The 21,207-nt window shown below is 42.5% G+C and overlaps 1 protein-coding gene across 2 annotated transcripts in view; it reads left to right on the forward strand.

Annotated features, from left to right (window-relative positions):
* Positions 1-21,207, forward strand: part of SLC7A14 (solute carrier family 7 member 14) — a 97,312-nt gene that overhangs the window by 53,247 nt on the left and 22,858 nt on the right. For both annotated transcript variants that reach the window (XM_081065203.1, XM_081065202.1), the window contains 2 exons: positions 16,071-16,307; positions 17,492-17,709. In XM_081065203.1, coding sequence (XP_080921329.1) covers positions 16,071-16,307; positions 17,492-17,709 — 455 coding nt within the window. The remainder of the gene's footprint in view (positions 1-16,070; positions 16,308-17,491; positions 17,710-21,207) is intronic.

The raw sequence follows: 21,207 nt of genomic DNA on the forward strand, positions 1-21,207 counted from the left end.
ACAGTATGCATACACAGCATCGTTCCCCTGACTGCTGCACAATGCCAGTCATTTTTATCTAACCATAAGAAATATCTAATAAGATATAGCCCAATAAAGATATATTAGGTACCCACCGTATAGGAATCCTGGGGCAGTCCCAAAAATAAATAAGAAATTGTCTCTACCCGAAAGGATGCATTGCTTTTTGATGGAGGTGAACACCAAACCTGGCAAGTAACTATGGCAATAATAGTAGTAATAATAGTAATAGTCACAGCAGCAGCTACCGTTGAGGAACTACTATGTACCAAAAGAATTCTACGTGTTTACCATATTGTTTTGCTTAATCCTCACAAAAGCCCTATATGATAAGTGAAGTTCTTGTCCTCGTTTTAAAGATGAGCAAGTGGAAAAGCTTGGTAACTTGCTTAAGAGGTGACAGAGCAAGGAATAAAGTGAAAGCAGTCTGGCTCCAGAACCCACTCCTTAATCACTTTGCTCTTCTGCTACTGTATTAGCAGATTAGGAATAGGTTTAATTGCATACAATAGAAAACTACAACTGAGAGATAGTTCCACTTATCTTTTACTTTAAATCTATATATAAAGGGAGGATGCTATTGCAGCTCCATCGTCATAGAAACTCTGGCTATTTGATCTTTCTGCTCTACCATCCGGATGCTTGGATTCCATCCTCAAGGTGACTTCAAGATCCAAAATGGCTGCAATAGCTCCAGTCGGTACATCTGAGTTCCAGAAAGCAGGATGGAGAGCAGAAAGTTGAGGCAGGTCATTTCCTACACTTCTGTCCCCTTTAAAAAAAGCTTTCTCAGAAGTTTTTCCCTATAACTTCTGCTTACATTGACTAAAACCTGGACACTTGGCCACAGCAAGTGAGGCTGAGAAATGTAGTCTACTGATTGGGTATATTGCCACCCACAGTATTACAGAGGTTCTGTTGACGGCAAAGGAAAGGAAAACTGGCTGTCACTTCCAGGTCTCTACTGGATGCATAACCCCTAAGCCCTCCCGTTTGCTGAGGTCAATTTGTTTTTGAAATATTTAAGTAAAATTGATTCCCAGTAATGCACAGTGAGAAAATCTAGAGCCCCCTCAATAAACTGAGGGGGAAGTGAGGTTTGCCTTTCTCCTCCTTCTTCCAAACCTGAATCTCTGCTTCCACAGGCTCTGTCTCTGTTCTGCATTTCACTTTCTGATGGCCCTTTTCTTTTTACCTCATCATCCAACCAGATGACACCCCAATCCTTTCTCCTCTGAGCATCAGCAAGGCAAGGTTGTATGTGGATTTATGGAAAGTTTGGGCCAGAGATGGGAGAGACAGTGCAGTCCATTGCGACAGACAGCAAGCTTACGATTGAATATAGGACCCTCCAATTCTCCCTGCCTTTAGAGAAAGTGTTGTCTCCAGCCTCCAGCGCCATTAATGAGCAGCTTTGCTCCTTCAAACTCCCTAGCCTGGTCACTGTCAAGCCCGAAGACTCTTGTCCGTATCTTATCCAGAGCAGTTTGCTTCTCTCTGGCTCTGTCCCAAGTTCATCCTGGCCATTCTCCAAAGACTATCACCCTTGAACAAAATGGTCCATTAAGATAATTCACTAAAAAAAAAAACGGGTTCTGAGAGGAGGGGTTTGGGGACCAAGCCAAGAAGGTTAGATATAATTTTGTAGGCACTGAGAAGTTCAGCGGCACGGCCAGATCCGTATTTTAGTAGCAGTGGGGGGAGAAGAAAGGTAGAGAAACTGGTTGTGCGCACACTGTATAGAACAGGGAAGAAATTATGAGGCTGTAGGCCCTGATAGTGGATGTCAAAAGGAAGATCAGGATGGAGAAGATTTGGGCATACGTGGTCGGGGAGGCTGAGGATAAGTGCTCTTTCTAGCTGAGAAAAAAACACAGAATAAATGAGAATGTTTTTGAAACAGTGTCATTAGAATAATAAATGTGCAACACTGCTCTGGTGACAGAAAGTAAAAGTAGAAACAGAAAACTCCAGTAAAAAGGACCCCCACAGAACCCCACGTGAGGGTGTCAACTAACTTTTGTGTGCAGGATACTGCATACAGTGCTTTCATGGAGCACTTCCTTCCCATCCTCACCAACCCAGTAGAGGAAGGGATGGTTTTAGTTCTGCCCTCAGACGGTCAGAGGTTAGAGTTGCTTCCTGAGAGGCAGGCACATATTTAGTGGCAGAGCCAGAACTCAAATCTAAGATGGTTGGACTTCAAAATTCATGGTTTTCCATTTCAGCAAGGCTCCCCTGAGATCCTTGAAGCCGATATTTCTCATTACCGGAGATGTGGATTAATAAGTTGCAATTATTAAAAAGGGTCTAAAGGCAATAAAGAACCATCCCACTGAGTAGCATTTTTCTTGGCACTCTTAGTTTATGGATTAGTGCTCACCAGAGTTTATAATTCATATTTCCTATCATCCTCATTTGTTCTTTAGCATCTTCTGATTCATCATCAGGTGAGCCCATGGTAATTGACTCCCTGGGAAGATGGTAAGAGGAGCAGAGGTCTGTCAAGCAGACGCCTTTCCCACAGTCACGGCTCCCAAGCTCCTCCCTGGGGTAGTTCTGTGGAACTCTGCAAAGCTTAAGCAGAGTCTCCCCATTCCAGTATCCATCTCAGGTTGGATTTTCATGACTAAGGAATATTTCTGAAGATTCAAAGTTTAGTAAGTTAGTCTGGTGAGTTTCCTTGTTTTGTTTTACCGAAAAGAACTAATTTCCCCTCCTCAAATGGAAGCCTTGAGAGGTGAACACCAAGAGAGAGGGTTGGTCCTTTTGCAACCCATTCTCAGTAATCTGGGATCACTCCTTCATTCCACAAACTTGCATTTATTTGTTCTCCCAAATATACCTGAGAACTACTCTTAACCATAGTGGGGGGGTGAGAGGCAGAAATATTGAGAGTGTGCGGAGGAAGTGCAAAGATGAACAAATGCATGCCAGTCTGCAAGCCTCTGAAGAGGAGTTCTCCAAAATAGTGTCCAAATAGACAGCTACCTATTAAAATCTTAACAATGATAACAGCTACCCCTAATGTTTGTAAAGTATCTACGATATAACTTATTAAACACTCAATAAATATTAGGCATTGTTATTATTACTATCTATTATTGTTATTATTATTATTATTATTATTATTATTAGGCAAATACTGTGCCCCAGGTACTGAGCATACATCACCTCCTTTAATCCTCTCGACGTCTCTGCCAGGTAGATACCAGTGTTCCATTTGGTGACGAATCATATTAGCTAAATCACTGAGGACTTTTAACGTGCCTGGCACTAACTGAACATGAGTTGCATAACCCTCCCAACAAATCCTACAAAGTAAGTACCATGATTCTAGTCATTTTGCAGAGGAGTAACCTGAGGCTCAGAGAGGTTAGGTGATTTGCCCAGGGCCACAAGGCATTCAGTGGGAAATGCCTAGTCTAAATTGAATTCTGCCTAGCTCCAGAGACTGTTACCCCCAAGCCGCTGCATGCAGACACACATGCCCAACATTTAAAAACTAACCAAAAAGAATCAAATGAATCAAGGAACCCCTCATTCCTAGTAAGGTTTCAAAGGAGCCTGTTGCTCACTCTATTCTATTGATTAGGAAAGCACTTTCCTAGCTCAAAACTTTGTAACCCAGGTCACAAAAATGACTTCTAAGCTCCGTGCCTTTCTGTCACCTGTCAGCAGTGAGAAAGGTGTTGTGAAGTGCATGTACCTTTTCTATACAGAGCTGAGTGACAGCCTGGTAGGAAGGATGTCAGTTACCAGTTCAGAGAAGGTGAGCACATTTTAATAGAAACTTGCAAGTTTCTCAAATTGCTGATTGTGAAATTGAGTTTCTTCCAGCAAACCCAGGAGAACCTGGGTTTCTTTTACCTCTTCTACAGCACCTGGCAGAGTGGACAGTGCCTACCAGAAGCGCCTGGCATGGCTATGGGAGGGGCTGGCCACCTGTTCTGGGTTAAGCATGGCAGAGGTGCTACAGAGCACAGGAAAGAACTCCAAGATAAAGAGCTTGACATCGAAGTGAAGAAACAAGACAGGCACCTGTGAAACAATTGTGAGTGCTGCAGGGGACACTAGAGCCCTGGTCAGAAGTCAGGACACCTGAGATTGAGTTCCAGCTCTGTCCCTCAGCAGATGGAGACCCGTGGACAGACATGCATGTCTCTTGACCTCACTTTCCACCTCTGCAAAGTGAAGAGGTTGGATTACATGTATGAGATGGAGTGAACAAAGGACCAAGGGAGGAGAAAGATTTGTAAAGAAAGACCGAGTGTCTCAACTCCCCCCCACACACACACACACACAGATTCCCAACCCCATGTTGCAATTAGTCTCTGTAGCTGATCCACCTCACTTCAAGCCCTGCTCTATCATTTATTACTTGTGTGACTTGGGAAATACACTTAACCTAGAGCAGCCCCCAAATGATAGGTGAGCCAAGGTGTTGCTCCCTCTAGCTGCCTCAGGTAGCTAGAAAGCAGCAGAAGGCCCAGGATAGTCGCCTCTATCTGTGAGCATCCTCGCCCCTTGATACGTGACCTCCTTCTCATCTCTGTACAAATAGTATCATTAGCTGGGTCGGTTGTGTCCGGTGGAAAAGATTGGGAAGTCCTGATAGCCTGCCTAGATCTTGGATTCATCATGTGGAAATGTAAATAACATTAGCCTTTGCGGCGTAACCATCTTGTAACGATTAAGACTGGGTATGTAAGGTGCTTGGTATGGCCGGTGCGTATATGCACGCTCAGTAATATTTGTTCTTGTGATGACCACTCTTACCACTATTATTGGCCAGGTTTCCACTTCACGAGGCTAGGTGTGTCCTTATGCAAATGAGCAGTCCCTGGTTCAGATTCTGAAGGCCCTCGGTGCAGACCTAGCTTAAGAGCTAGCAGGCCTGCCTCCTACCCCCGACGAACCCTTTCTCCAGGTGAACTTTGTACACAGAGCATACTCTTACTTCTGAAAGTATTTGCCCAAGAGGAACAGTCATCCCTCCGGGGACAGCCCCTTTCAAAAAAAAAGCTATGCTTCAAAACATAAAAATGGACTATGTGGCAGAAAACAAGCAAATGAATACATATAATAATTAAAAATTGTGATTAGTGCTATAAGGAAATTAACAAGGTACCATGGCAAAGTACTCTCTGAACAAATGGTATTTAAGCAGCCTCAACTCTGTGCACTGAAATAGGTGCTAGAGATGTGTAAGGCGCAACGGCCACAGGACAGCCGTTTGTGACGGAGTGCCAATGGAAACCCATGAAGAGGAGTTGTACCAAGCACCAGCCCTCGCCCTCAGAGGCCTGGTACAGGGCAGACTAAGTGGCTGACCACACAGCTCAGGGCCTTTGCATGTGCCAGGCCGTCTACCTGAACACTCACGCCCCTCCTCACACTGCGAGGTCACAGACACTGATGCTAAGGGGCCATGACTATCAAGGGACTCAGGAAGCTCCCAGCAAATTCCACTGGCCCTGGCCAGGGGCTGAGATCACCAAAGCAAAGGGTGCAAGCAGAGAAAAGAGCTAAGGGCAGAACTTTGTTACATGCCTATAGACAGATGGAGAACAGAAATAAGAAGCAAGAGTGGAAAAAGAAAAAAAGTGGGCAGAGGAGTAGGAGTTGAACTGAAGGAAGAACAGCTACTTACACAAGAAAATGAAGATGTAAGCCGTGGGTCACATGCTGCAGAAATACTCATAAAAGGCCATTCCCGTTGACAACCTATGGATTAGAAGCAGCAGCGTCTGGGTTGTAGTGTAAGCAGACATCACAATGCAAAGGGAAGCGTTGACATGGAGAAGCGGGAATAGCAAGCGACAGAATGCATCTTGTTTAGCAACCCAAGGAATGCATCCACCCTGGATACAATCCGTGCTGTGCTTTAGTGAGAGCCTGTGAATAGCTGTGTGTGAAAAGCAATGATCTGTTAATATGCATTACAAACATTTCATACTATACTTCACCACTGGCCATTTTCATGGATCTGGCCCCCAAAAAAATCCCTTGCAAACTAGTTGAAAACATACATACATATATGCATACATTTACATGTATATTTTCATATACACATATCCACACAAACATATCTTTAGATCCTATCAACTCTCTGGGAACTTTCTATTTTGGAATAAATTTAATAATAGCCCTTGGCTATATTTATTTATCTTGAAACTTTATTTATAAACACCCCAGCTTATAATTTCTTAGGCTTTTTAAGAAAATACCAGTCTAATGAATTTCTCTTACAGGTGAAACATAAATGTAAATGCCTACTCCTTTGCAAACATTACTAAGAATGTTTTCATTATGAAAGCACTCAATACTATAAATCAGCCAAGAGCACTGATGTTTGCCTTGGGGGAATTCCTCTTTCAAGAAGCCTAATAAAAAAAAAATGTTAAAAATAAATAAATAAGTAAAATAAAATATAAAAAAGAAGCCACCAACATATCCAAAGGAGTCACTGCTCTCATTATTACAGTCAATTTGCAGAAAAGTCATTGTCACCATCGTCATTGCACTCAATAGGGACTGCCCACTTGGAAACAATATATCAGGACCATCTAGGTGAGAATCTTAGGAAGAACAGTAACCCGCGGGTCTTTGTCAGGTAGGCACAGATAATGTGCACAGTACCAAGTACCAAGCACACCATCTTTCCATCCCCATAGACCAGTAGATAGCAACACTTCCTCCTTAAAATACAAATTTTATACCTATGCCCTATAGAAGGCTAAATTCTTTTAAAGTTTTGAGGGCCAGGGAGTAGGAAGCGAGAGGGGAAAAAGAGGGAGGTGAAAGTGGTAGGTGTTTTTATCAGAGGAGTGGGGAGAACTAGAAGTAGGAGCTGTAACCAAATCTCCATGCCCAAAGATTCGCTCCAACCATCTCCTAAATCCTGGGTCTCTGGCCCTGCTCCAGCCTCCCTGTATGTTGGTCCAGTTTGGGAAGATGGCACCCCTCGTATGAGGGGTTCATGATGTCTCTAGGAAGATCCTCAGAGAGCAATCCAGCCCCACAAAAGATTCACTGTGTCTCACCCCACTCGGCATCTGCTAAAAATGCAGCAATGCCAGTGGAATCTCGGTCCCACCTGCTCCTCAAGTGGGCTGAGGAGACACGAGGGTTCTTGGTGCTCATCTTTAACTCTGTCCATTAAATTCTCAGGGCAAGTGAGGGGCAGCCTGGGCCCCTCACAGAAGCTCCTTAGGTCTGCCATCTCTAGTGGTGCCACTTTCACCTGCTTTAGAAATGGGATACTACCTACTCCTGGAGAGTGATGAGCTGCAAAACATTTGGGTGAGAGAGACTTGTTGGTTGTCATTTCAACTCCCACTGTTCTTTCCTTCTGCACAAAGCCTTTTTACCCCAGTTATCAGAGTCATCTGGACAAGGGGCTACAGGTCTCATAAAGAAAGGTTGAGCTAGAAAATGGGAAATTTCTCTTCACTTCACCATTTCTAACTGCATTTGTGGAATAGAACAAATGTTTCTAGATTAGAGACTTAAAATCTAGGAAGAAACTTTTCCATTCTGTTTTAGAAGTGAATTGAGCACATATAGGGTTTGGTCCAGATTCTAGATAATTTCTGATATCCCTGCCAATGCTGTGTCTATAAAACCATCAGCCCACAATACTTGCTTCTAACCCCTTTAATTCCACTTCCAAGGCAAAGGCTCCTGTATAAACATTCCAGAGCAATGCTAAGTAAAACTCCCTGAGATTGCGCTTTCTCATGTGTAATAATAGCCACAGCTCCCACTGGAGGAGGGCCCACTGTATGCCAGGAACCGTACACGTATTCCTGAAGACCTGTAGCAACCTACACAGTAGATGTCACCATTACCACTTTCCAGATGGGGAAACTAGGGCTTAATGAATAGATGACTTGCTCAAGGCCACGATTGGTAATAATTTTAGTTGCCACTTATTAAGCATGTACTGTGTGCCAGGCATTGGGCAGCATTATCTGTGTGCATTCTCTTTAACTGTCATAACCACTCTCTGGGGCTCTCTTCAGAGGCTGTATGGCTCCTGTAACACCTTACTGCCTCTCCCAAAGCAAAGAGGGGGTGCTGATAGAGGCCTCGGCATTCCCTCACAGCTCACCTGAGTGTCAGGTGAGGAATCATACAACGAGCCTGGCATAGGTAGATTCCAAAACACATGCCTTTGCCTTTCCCTTTTGTAAGGTCTTTTCCTCTCCAAGATTACCTGTGATGTTAACCTGAGGTCACATACATAAAAATGTTAAGAGCAGAGAAAAAGGCAGTTCTAGCTCCTCTGCTACCTCAGCCATGGAGACCAAGCTGGGTCAGAAGACGTCCTAAGGGAACAGCTAATCCTGTGCATTCTTCCATTGGAAGCAATCGCATGATCATTATTATTATTGCCATCTTCATCATCATTTGATAAAGCAATAAAGTAAAACAGTTAACAATAGCATGACCAGACAAAATAATACTCGAATTTGTCATGTTATGAGAACTGTTACAGAAACAGACATCAGGCCTCAAATAATCTCTAAAATATTTTCATAGAGGAATATCTAGAGAAGAGAGTAAATAGATGGTCTGGTCACATTTAATCAGCAAATGATTAAACTTCCTTGATCTGTTTCAGGGGTCACTTCTCTGACTATGTGGGCAGCGTCTTTCCTTCCTGTTTATATGTTGATACATTAACACGGTGGTTTGGGGAACTTTCTAGTTCTCTGCGCCCTACCCAACTTTAATTGGAGCCCTGTCAGGTTCAGTAACTAATAGTGTCACACACACCCCGATTAAAGATGCTGTCCATCCCCTAAACATAGGCTGTTAGCATTCACCTGGAGCCTGCTTTGGCACAAAAATTATAAGTCTCTTCTTCGACGCCAAGAAACCTAGGCGTTCCAGACAAATTACTTTTCTTCCAGACACATTTGTAAGAATTGCCTGGGATTCACTGACAGGTGAGTGGCCAAGGTTGCTCAGGAAGAAGAGACAGTAGCAGTGAGATGGGAGAGAGAAAGAATCTGATGGATTACTCCCTCAAAAAGAAACCCACAATTTTCTTGGCTAATCAAAAACCTTGGGAAGAGGACATTGGTACAGATCACAGGGTCCTGTAACACATGGCAGGGCTGAGTAGATGAGTCTCAGAATCCAGCAACCTGCGTCTCGTAAGAGACAGCAATGATAGGGACGTTTCATCACCCACCACCTGGAATTCAGCATCACAGAGCACACAAACATTTCTAAGAGAATTCAAGCTCTGCTTCTCTCTGAGGTCCTGTGAGTTCTCCTTATACCCCATTCCCAATCTTCATTTAAGCAGTACCAGCAACCATAGCAATACAGATGACATGGCTTAGTCCTGCTGTGAATATACAAACGGAACAAAGATGTTTTAAGAAAAACTAAGAAAATGAGGAGGAAATGGGTAATAACCATCTCGGCAAAATGCTATCTTTGGTGAGGACTTTCTTAAAGATATGTTTGGGCCTAAGTGGTGAGTTGCGCTGGTGTAGTCCGACAGCTGACTCCATCGTGTGTCTGGGAAATGATAGGTAACTGACTCTCAGGAGGAGCTGTCTTCGTGGATGAGGAATCGGTGACCTCGTCCATTTGCCAGATCAGCCCACCCCAATCTTCCTACCTCCCCAGGATGAAGTGCTTATTATAGGATACAGTATATTCAAAACAACTCACCAGGCCTGATGTCTGCAACTTGTGCCCACCACACAAAGCAAGACCCTCTGGGAGTGACCCTCTGAGCAATGGTCACCATATCACTGATCCCAGAGGCCTGAATCAAACTGCAGAGCTGGCAAATTGTTTTCTTAGACACCTCCCTCCACTCCTCATCTCCTGATACCCTCTTTGCCTTTGAACAGTCCTCTGGCTGTCCAAACACCTTACTTCAAAACTCAGTTTTGCAGTTCCTTAGAGCAGCTCCTGCCTTTCCCTCCCACCCCCTGCAACCAAGAGTTCTTTTCTTGTCTCGTTGTAATTGTTGGTTTTCTGGTCTGTCTTCTCTAGTAGACTATAAGATGCACACAAAAAAACATAAACAGTATTCTTCCTGTTCATCTTTTAGTCCCTAAAAGCTAACATAGACTCACAGAGATGGTACCTTATAAATGTGTTGGATGAATGAATGAATTTAGAACTCGTAGAATTGGATATAAGGAGACCTCCATTCCTGCTCAGCTCTGTCATTAACTGAATATGCAACTTCAGGTCTGGAGCTCAGATGCATCATCTGAGGTAAAAGAACAAACCCAATGAACAATTGACACCCCAACCCCATACCATGCTCACTATAGACCTGTGGGTCCACAGAAGAGGGTTAGAAGTTTGGGGGAGGTGTGGGGTGAGGGGGGAATTCCTGGGAAAGCCAGCCTCAGTTCTCCCACCCCTCTTCAAACAGAGCCGCCATGCTTTTACTTAGTTATGTATTAGACTTTGTGTGCGAAGAGGGTTTTACGACCAAGACAAAGCTTTAAAACTATAGAAGTAGATGAACTGTCCAGTCCTTTTCAGCTGCATTCCCTCAATCTGTTGAAAAGGTCCCACCCTCTCAATCATTGGATAACCGTTCACCTCTGCAGACTCAGCATCCTCAAACCCTAAAGTAGGCTTCCACGTGTCATTCCAGCTATGCCTTTTCATCTGCCTGAAACGACCTTTCCCATGTTTTTCTGTCTGGCAGAGCACAGCTCACCCTTAAGATGTGGCTCAAAAGCTTCCCCCTTCCTTAACAATCCCCCAGCCACCAAAGACCCCTGCTCCCTAAGAACCACACTCACTCACAGAGCTTCAAGAGCACCTCATAAATACTCTACAGTATTAAAACTGGCCACGTGCTATCGTCTGTTTATTAAACTCTTTCCCGATTGAAACATAGATGCTTCACAATCAGGAGACGTCCCTTGCTTACCATTTGTGTCTCTGGTAGTCACCAAAGTGATCAATTTAGTAAGCACTTAGCAATGTGTGTCACATAAAGGAAGGAAATTAGGAAGTCACAAGTTATTTAGGAAATTGGTAAATTAGTTGGTAAGTAGGTTAGGGAATTAGTCGATAAATTAAACTACAGGTTAATGGGAAAAACCTCTCTTTATCTGAGTAATTAGCGTTTGAGTGTGAATAACCACTAGATTTAATCTTTCCAGGTGAAAGTATACTTTTAAAAAGTACTTATTTATCTAATGGCTTTCTTGGGTGGAATATGGGAGAAAATCGATTTTTTGAATGAAGAAACCCTTTTCTGCCTTTCCTTACTCTCAGCTGAGTCTTTCTCCTTTCCTTTACATCCTCCTAGGTTGGAGAATACTGGCCTCCTGGTTCTAAGAGACGAACAGAGAAGTAGGACAGGCTGTGAGTGACAGGATGAAATTAGAGAAGGAAGCACATGCAGTGATTATCTTTACTATTGTGTGGCCCTGTCTTAGGGACAGTTGGAAAGTTCGCCATTGCCTGTGGGCTCTCTGGGAGTATTTAACCAAAGGCTGGCCTATTACGCCTAGAGATGAATGAACCATAGACTCTCTGAGTTGGAAAGAATTCATATTGAAAGGGACTAAATTTTTCGGAACCCCAAATCATACATCCTTTGGGGTATACAAGAGAGGATTAATAAAGAATAGTTCAAATATGGAATCTCCTGGTATCTCGTCCCACATCCCAACCCTCTTTTTAATGCGTGAGTCTTAAGTTTGATTGCTTTTTAGGCTGGCAATGTGTCAATTTAACCAAAAATATTTCGAGGTATAAAAATAAAACAAAGCACTAGGGATATGACAAAATGAAAACAGAGGTATATTTATAATACACTTAAAGAGTGGGTAATTGAAAAGGAGATCAGATTCGCAGACTGTGAGAAATGACTCATATTCCCTCCAGCCTGCTATAATGGATCCTCCATATTTCTCAAGGACCTACACTTACTATCTCTGAACAACTCTAATGGGAAAACTTCCATCATGTGGTCTACAGCATGCAGTCGCTCACTGATAGCCATCTGGACCTCAGCATTGTACTCTATATTGATTTTCTCCAGCTACATGGTTGTCCTTTTTGAATCAACATGCCTCTCCTTCTGCAATCACTTGATGGGTACCAAGGAATTCAAAATCACTTGGACAATAGCACCGGTGAATATGATTAGGAAGGTAACTCTGGGGAAAGAAGTTTTCTTAAAGCATTACTAAATTGAGGAAAGATTATTTATACATTTATCTCTCATTTGGAACAGTGATTCTCTACCTAGTACACCAAGTCAACTTTAGGTAATTAATACTTTGCAATGCTCCTTTACTATTGTGAAATACAAACTCAAGATAATATTACCTTCCTACACACTTACTGTTATTTTTGAACTAATATACCCTGAGTATAAAAGATAAAAAAGTAACTTCTAATAAGAACCATATTATTTCAATGTGAATACTGGAGCATAAGTACATTGGGGGACATAATGAAGTCATCAGATGTTTGCCATCATTTGTACAACTACTACGAACACAACCTCTACAAATGCACACTCACATAGTCGTGCAGTTTGGTGTTCAAAAACCATGAGTTATGTTGCTGTGAATGATGTGGTTTTTCCAAAATGATGACCAACTCTTGGTAAATTCCAAACAGAACAAATTACAACTGTCCCTCAATTTACCCAGCTATTGCAGTCCGAAGAAAATTTACTGTATATAAAGCTATGAAAAAATAATGCTTTGTCTTAATATGTAAAATGGAGATAAATTCAGGCTCAGATATTATAAACTGGTTTTTACTTGCATGAATATTCTTAGGGGTTTTTAGATATATGTAAGGCACAGGACAAGGCTTAATTCTTTGGGAGAGTCCCACACTTTGCAGAATCTCTAACAGTCCAGACCTCTGTCTATTTAATGCAGCTTGTGCCCACAGTTATCATGAGAACCATAAGCACCCCCAAAGGTTTCAAGAATTTGAACCATAGAAAGCAGTACCAACTCTGGTGAGAACCCTTAGTTTGCAGTATTTTCTCCAAAGCTTCCCCCATCGACTCAGATGATTAAGAGTTGACTCTAGCTATGAAACCAAAGAATGATAGCGATAGAAGTGACTCTAAATCTTATGTAATTGGCCCCCTCATTTTATCCATGTGAAGTAAGTAAATTGCTCTTGGACACTCAGTTACTACATAATCTAGGATAAAAACAAGATTTCCCTTTCAGTGGTTTTTATTTTTTGTTGAAGTTAGAAAGCTACCCTTGAATTTCTCTTACACACCAGATATCTGAAAATGGTTGAAGGATTCACAAGATTTTCCAGATGTTTCCAGGATATTTGGGGTTAAAATCACTCACTCCTCACCACCAAGCTTCAGTGCCAGGTGGGATACTCTCTAATGCCCACTAAAAGCCTGGATTTCCACATACAAATAAATGAGAAGGACTTTAAAAATATTATAAAATACCTTACAATGTGTCCAAAAGAATGATTTCTGAGAGCACAAGTTGTCTTATAGTGTTACTGCCTAATGGATATGCTCACTGTTTTCCCCAAACCCAGTCATCAGGATCCAAGCAGGACCCTGGGAAAGAACAACTAGGATTCCCTCTGTCCCTATACTCAGCACAGTCCAGCGCCTTTTCTTCCAACTCAGGACAGTGAGGGGCTGCTCCCTGTACGAGACCTACTGAAGTATTGGCTATTGGCTTCTGATGGTGAACTGGGTATTTTTATATTTGATTTGGCAGATCAAATATTAGGCAGACAACATTTGATTGCACAGACCACAACACTGGCTCTCCAAATTAAGTTTGCAAATTGATATGTTTCAAAAGCATTGCTTGGAAAAAATTCCATTCGTTCGACTTGTATATTATCGGGGTGGGGGGGTCAAGAAGTGTAGAGAAAAGAAGCTCATAGCGTATAAGAATTACTGGGTAAAGCTGTGGCTCCTCCACCAAAGAGAGGTTAGCTGCCTCCTAATCCCTTCCTCACACTGCACTAAAAGAGCAAACAGCTCTCTTCAGGGTAAGAGAACACAAAAGTCCTCCAAGCGAGAAAATACCATCAGATCCTCCTACTTAGTGCTCACACACCCTATAATTTCCTCACAGAGGACTTCCTCAAGCCTTCCTTTGAAGACCACTTTCTCTTAATTTTAGACTCACTCTAACAATTTAAACACCGGGTGTTGGAAGCAGCAATTTAGAAGAGAAGGAAGTCTGACAGCAACAAGAAGAAGCAACTTAGAGTCTGACCTTCAGGAAGGAGATGGAAAATTGTTTTTATAAAGTGGGGAGGTGGGGGGCTGACATAGGAACTCAAAATAAATAGCAGCCTGGGCCATTTACTGTAGGGACAAACAGTTTTGCTAGAAAGCATCTCCAGCATACAGAACAGCATAATGATTGAGGTAAAAGGAAAGTTAGATTATGCTCAATATATTTTTCAGCACGTTCCAATACAGCAGGTAGAATCCTGGAGTGACAGAGTAGGAAGACCATTAAGAGAACATCCCAGTCTAATTCCTTTATTTTACAAAAAAGGAAACTGAATGTAAAAAGGTGGAACCGGTTCCAGGAAGAGTTGAGGCCACAGTGCAGCCCAACTGGTCCAGTGCTGCTCCCATATGGACGCCCTGACAACTGTTGTCACTAAAAGGAAGGAAAAGAGATATTGCATCCATTTAATCATTCATTGTGTCATTACTCTTGACATCTCTGTTTTTGCTCCTTTGCATTGATTTCTTCCCTTTCAAACAAAGAGAAAAGAAAAGAAACTTGCTGTCTTTATTCACAAAAGAGTGAACTATTGTTCCCCAATTTGTGATGAGAAACCTCAGCGTTGGTCCTTAACAAAATTGGGACTGAAGGTGAAGTGTGAGTTCTCTCCTACATCCTTCCACATCTTGTTCCTGCTGTGTTCCCTCCAAGCTCTCCTATATCTGTCCTCCAACTTGGTACCCCACCCACTGGCCTCACACCCTGAGTTCATAGCACAATGTAGGAAATTCTCCCAACTCCCAGAAGTTTGGTGTATTCCTGGTCTCTTTCTCATTTGAGCTCTAATTTCATCAAAGAATGAGGCAATATACCAGTGTTTTTCAAATATAAGTGGGGAGTTTTTTTAAATGCAGATTCCTGATCTCCATCTCCTGAAATTACAATTCAATACAGGCTTCTGGTGGACATGGGCCTTCCCAGCCTCGTTTCCTCCCAGACCCTCATGCACACTCTCTTCCATCCAAATACTTCACATTGCCTCTCTCCACCTTCTATGCCAAGTTAATTTCTTAATATACCTCAAACCAGCTAAGGTACTTGTCTCTCATCTCTGTTCTCATTATTCCTGTATATCTCTACAGTATCGAGCTTTTATACAGCCGGCGTGTACCCTGGTTTTCTGGTATATCTCCCCTTGAGGGTAGGGCTATGTCTCACTCATCCTTTTTTATTCCCAGCACTTAGCACCCTGCCAAGCACATAGTAGGCACTCTAAAAGTGTTAAATTATCTTTTGCATGTGCTACATTTCCATGTTAATAACTAGTCATTTATTTGTATTTGCATTTTTATCATCCCTCCTAGACATCGTATAGGATTTTCAGGGATCACTCAAAGTATCACTCTCAAATGAGAAGCATGTTTGGCAATATGTAACAGTGAGAGAAAAGAATGCTATACATAAACTAACTAACACTGGTGCCAGGAATTGAGGGGGTCATGATGGGTTAGGCCCATGCTCACTCTGGATGTCTGACACCCTAGGAACAATCACAGAGACACATACAACAAATGGGAATTTCTCTAAATAAAGAAGATCAGTTTACAGTAGTTTATTACGCTTCGTTCTGATTGCCTCTCAGGCATTCAGGTTAAAATGGTTTGCAGACATGAGGTTAGAATACATTACAGCTGGCTTTGAATTGGTTCACACACATAAAACTTTGTGTGTTCGTTCTAAGATCCCAGATAGTCCCAATATTTTCCTGCTCAAGAAGGTCAGCCCCCAGGAGGTCAGCTCACTTCCTGAAGTCCACCCTTCATGTGTGTTTGTCCAATGCAGGTGTTTGCTATGCAGAGTTTGGAGTCCGTGTCCCCAAGACCACGGGGTCAGCCTACACCTACAGCTACGTGACTGTTGGGGAGTTTGTGGCATTTTTCATCGGCTGGAACCTGATCCTGGAGTACCTGATTGGCACCGCGGCCGGTGCCAGTGCTCTGAGCAGCATGTTTGACTCTCTGGCTAACCATACCATCAGCCGCTGGATGGTGGACAGCGTGGGAACCCTCAACGGCCTGGGTGAGACATCCTCTTACCCCAACATGCAAACTTACTGAGCCGAATAAATGGGCTCCCTTTCAGGATGCAGTTTGGCAAAATGTATCAAGAGCCTTAAATATGTCCTTTTTGTTTTTACAAAGTTAATTCATTTCCCATGGATCTATCCTAAGGAAATCAGTCTAATCTCCATAAAGGCTTTCTACAAAAAGATATTCATCACAGCCCTATGTCTAATAACAAAAAAAATTAGAAATAATCTAAATATTCTACAGTGGAGCAAATGATTAAGTGTGGACATATTATGTACCTAACAATTAAAAGGTTAAGCACCCAGATACCATAAGAAGATACAAAGTATGAAGACCACATCCCCTCAGTATACCGATTTCACAGAATGTTAGGTCTGAAAGGGTCCTCCAACCCCTTCGCTTTACAGATGAGGTCCAGAAAATGGAGGCGCCTACCCAAAGAACCAAACAGTCCTGGCTTGGGGTCCTGTGTGCTTCCTTACACCATGTGCTTAATAGCAATTTAATTTCATTGAATTTGACCTCTCTGGTTATGAGCAAAAGTGCAGCTGAAGTTCAAGAGCCTGACTGCTGAAGCAGTGCCTTTTCCACTCTATAGAGGGCAGGAGTCCACTGGCCAACAGACAAGACCAAGCTGGCCGGGAGCGTCCACTGGTCTTTTTCTCGGCAACCACACACACATAAAGGGAAAGAACATCCTTCTTCCAATAGTTTTCAAAAACACACCTTTTAAAATTTCCAGATAATGGAAAGATTGCTAGAATGGAAAGGAAAATTCATGGACTATAAAGTGAACAACAATGAAGATCAAACATTTTCCAAATAACATGGTAGACCGATACATACATCCCAAATGTCCCAGGATGGCCCTGAACTCTCATGTTCTATACCATGGCTCCACAGGCACTGTTGTAATTGTCGTAGCATGTATCCCAATTTTTGGCCCAGGATATCAGGTCATCTTACCTATATCCCCAAACCTTCCCGTTTGCACATAGACACTTGTGGACCAGAATACACACACACACACACACACACACAGAGTTCCTTCTCCTTACCCCCCCCCCACTGTGACAAACTGACCACCCTTGGATGCCCTGGGATGGGGCTGGGAGTTCGCATAGCCCTTTTTTCCCTCTTGTGGACAATATTAACTCGTGTCTTTCCCCGTAGGGAAAGGTGAAGAATCATATCCGGACCTTCTGGCTCTGGTGATAGCGGTCATTGTCACCGTCATCATCGCGCTGGGGGTGAAGAACTCTGTGGGCTTCAACAACGTCCTCAACGTGCTGAACCTGGCCGTGTGGGTGTTCATCATGATTGCAGGGCTCTTCTTCATCAATGGGAAATACTGGGCTGAGGGCCAGTTCCTGCCCCACGGCTGGTCAGGGGTGAGTTCACGCCTACGTCGTCGGGCACCTATCACACGCTCCGCCTTCCACCCTGCGGCCAATCTGAGACACAGTTTCAGGAAAATGCTGCTCTGTCTCATCATTTTCACGGCATCCTCTTCATCACCTTTCATTGGAATGTTCTGAAGAAGTGGCTTTTGTTTCATTTCTTTGTTTCACAAATATTTATTAAGATCTTATTTTATACAGATCACAACAATAGATTCAATGTTTTGGGTCCCTAGCAATATGCTTAATTCTATGCTAAGTGCTATGTATGTAATGTCTTGTTTAATCTTTCTAATAACTTTGCAAGGAAAATATTTACATTCTGGTCTTGCAGATGAAAAAACTCACACTAAGACAGGTCAAGTGGTTTGCTATTGAGCACACAGTCTAAGTAAGCACACAGGACCCAGAGCCAGGACTGTCTGAGTCCCAAACCTTTACATGAGCAGCTCCGTCCTACAGAGTCTCTCTACAGTCGATTCAGAATAGAGGCCGTCTGTAAATGAACAAGGAAGTAAAGGAGGCCAGGAGAAAGGACGATGGAGAAGAAATGAGTGTTGCCTGGGTATGGAACTCGGGACAGAACAGTTTTTAAATCTAATCCCAATGTTTGACCCAAGGTGGAGCTCCCTCTGGGGTCTGAGGGCAATTGAGCTGGCCCCGTGGGTCCTGGTTATAAATTTCATTCCAGTGTCATGGGTCACACAGAGAAATCTACTTGGTGCGGTCTGCGGGTTGGCTAGAGAGTGGGCTGGACCAAAAGGACATTTTCAAATTTCACTCCTGTGACCAGGTTGATGCAACTTATGCTTAAGAAAAATGGGAAGCTCCGAGTGGCAAACTCTTTATATTGACCAGTGGTTCTAAGTCACACCTGGATTCTTTCTCTGCGGTAACGGAAAATACTTACTTTATGGATTCATTGGTAAAATTCACTCGCCCATCCTTTTTTTTTTTTAACAATAGAACATAAATCATAGACTTCTGAGTGGGAAGAGATCTTAGAGGTCACCCTAATGTTATCCCCTCACTTAACAGGTGGAAAAACTGAGCCAAGACAGGCAAACCTGCCTAGGATGGTGGCAGAAGCAAATCCAGGATTCCACTGGTTTTGCTTGTGTGGCTCTTACTTAGCCTGTTTTTCCTTCATGATGTTCAGGGACCAGAAATCTCTGTTGGAGAACACTCAAAATAACTTCTGTTATTCTGAATCATGCCACGCTGTTCAATGCAGAGAAATAAGCAAGGAAGCAATTTCAGCCAAGATTTCTAGTCTTCTGCTTATCTGTAAAAATTCCACAGAACCACAGAGTTCATTCCATCTCCTTGAAACGAATAAATCCTGAAGCTGGTTAAAACCAGAAGAGACAAAGAAACACTTGTTGACCCCATCCCGGATCCCCAAATCTATATTTTTTTATGACACAAATCATTCCCTTCCTATCAAATAAAAGAAACAACAAATTATAAGAGATACAAAGAAAGAATGTTTTTCCAAAACTCAATTGCGTTTTCATCATAGCACAAAAAAATGTTCTCACCATTCTCTTAACAATGTAAGAAATTATTGGGTCATGGACTTACTGTAAGACTTTGGCCAACAGCTAACTTTGGTGCTTTCGGATGTTCTCATTTATCAAGTGTGAAAACTAATTATACCAAATGTTTCCAAAAAGAATAAAATCTTGGATGTTTTTATGTGCACATTGTCCTTCCATGTGCAATAGTGGTTAGCAATAGTGATAACGACAGGGGGAAAGAGTAAAAGTTTATCTCCTAGTATCTGCTAGGTGCTCAGCATTGTGCTCTATGAATATTAACTCACTCTTATGACAAAACTTTAAAGCAGGTGCTGCTAACCTCTAACTTACAGGTGAAGAAGCCAAGGCTCAGAGAAGCTGAGTAACTTACCTGAGGTCACTTAGCTAGTTGGTCCTGGGACTGAAATTCCTGCCCCCATCAGTGTGGCCTCAAACAAAACCCTTTCCACTATATGAATGTCTTGTGTATGATGACCCTCACGGCTGAGCTTCCTTTAAAAAAAAAAAAAAGGAATAAGGTAATTAATCTGACATGTTACATTTTCATTTCCTCTAAACTTTCCTGAAGTCATAGAGTCTTGGAACTGGGAGGAATATTAAGAGATAGCCTAGTCTTTTTTCTTATCTTCAAGTGGAAGTATGGTTAAACCAGTCCAGGCCCAATACACACTGTTTACCAAGATATCATGTCAGAGTAATTAGAAAGCTTTCCTTAATTACTTGGATCACGTTTAATTTTCAACTTTTTTCTAACAGCTTACCTAAATGGCACACACTACAGTCAAGGTGCCATGTTAAAATTGGAAAGAGTTAATACCCTCTGTGTAAATACCTTATGCCCATGCTGAAGAAGACGAGTCTCTTAGTCTTTCCCCTAATGCTTTGTTCTGGGGTCTTTATTCTCTTTAAGGTTCTCCTCTTCCCATCTCAGGGCCTCTACGTCCCTCCTCCATCAGGAGCCTGCCTCATCAAGGAAGCAGCTAATCAAGCCAGCCTTAGAGGCTTCCCATTTACACATCCCAAGTTCTCACTAACTTTTGTAGCAAGAAATGAAGATCAGAAATCAGGCATAAAAAAGAAAGGAAAGATGCCATTTCCAACACTTAACATTTTCTTTATGACAAACCCTTCCATACACACTTTTCATTTAATCTTCACAACAGCCCCGCAAAATAAGTACAATGATCTACACTTTTACATCAAAATAACCGAAGCTTAGAAAAGTTAAGACCACAGATCTTGATGGTAAAGGAGGTGAAATTCTACCCCAGTCCTGGATGAGCCAAAGCCCTTATTTATGTACTCCACTCTCCCCACCGCCACCCTGTCACACACACACACCCCCCACGCCTACCCCAGGTAGTGGACATGGAACCAATTGTCTTTTTTTGCACCTTTGGCCACTGACTTCACTCCAACCCAAACCTATTACCTTCAGTAGGCTTGTCATTGGCCACCAAAAAAGGTTGGATGGGATTTTGGATTTTTCACTGCAAATTCATTTTCTCTGCAGGAAATTCAAATATGTGCCCTAGTGGCTGTGAATAAAGGCATCATCTGAGCACAAAGGACATCCCAGTGTGAAGATGTTGCTGACTCATCCTCTCTGCTATCTATCTGCCTGGCCTTGGATTTCTGCATAGTAAATTTCCTCCCTGGAGAACTGGCCTGGACCTGTTCTTTCTCAACTTTGGTTTCAGGTCACTTTTCCAATCCAGTAAGGCCACTTTGAATATAGATCTTATTTTTTAAGGTCCGACACCTTCTCATGAGCATGTCATCCACCAAGTTAATAAACACATTCCCTACTTTGTTATCTAACAGTCATCGACAAAAGTGAATTGTCTACTTGGCAGTTGAACTTCTTCACTCCATAGAGAAAACCTGACCCTTATCCGCGACAAGAGGACTAGTTCGGAGTTCCAATCCACTTTATTCTTCAATCGTT

Source organism: Rhinolophus hipposideros (genome assembly GCF_964194185.1).
Source record: "Rhinolophus hipposideros genome assembly, chromosome: 2".
In the NCBI taxonomy this organism is placed as follows: domain Eukaryota; kingdom Metazoa; phylum Chordata; class Mammalia; order Chiroptera; family Rhinolophidae; genus Rhinolophus; species Rhinolophus hipposideros.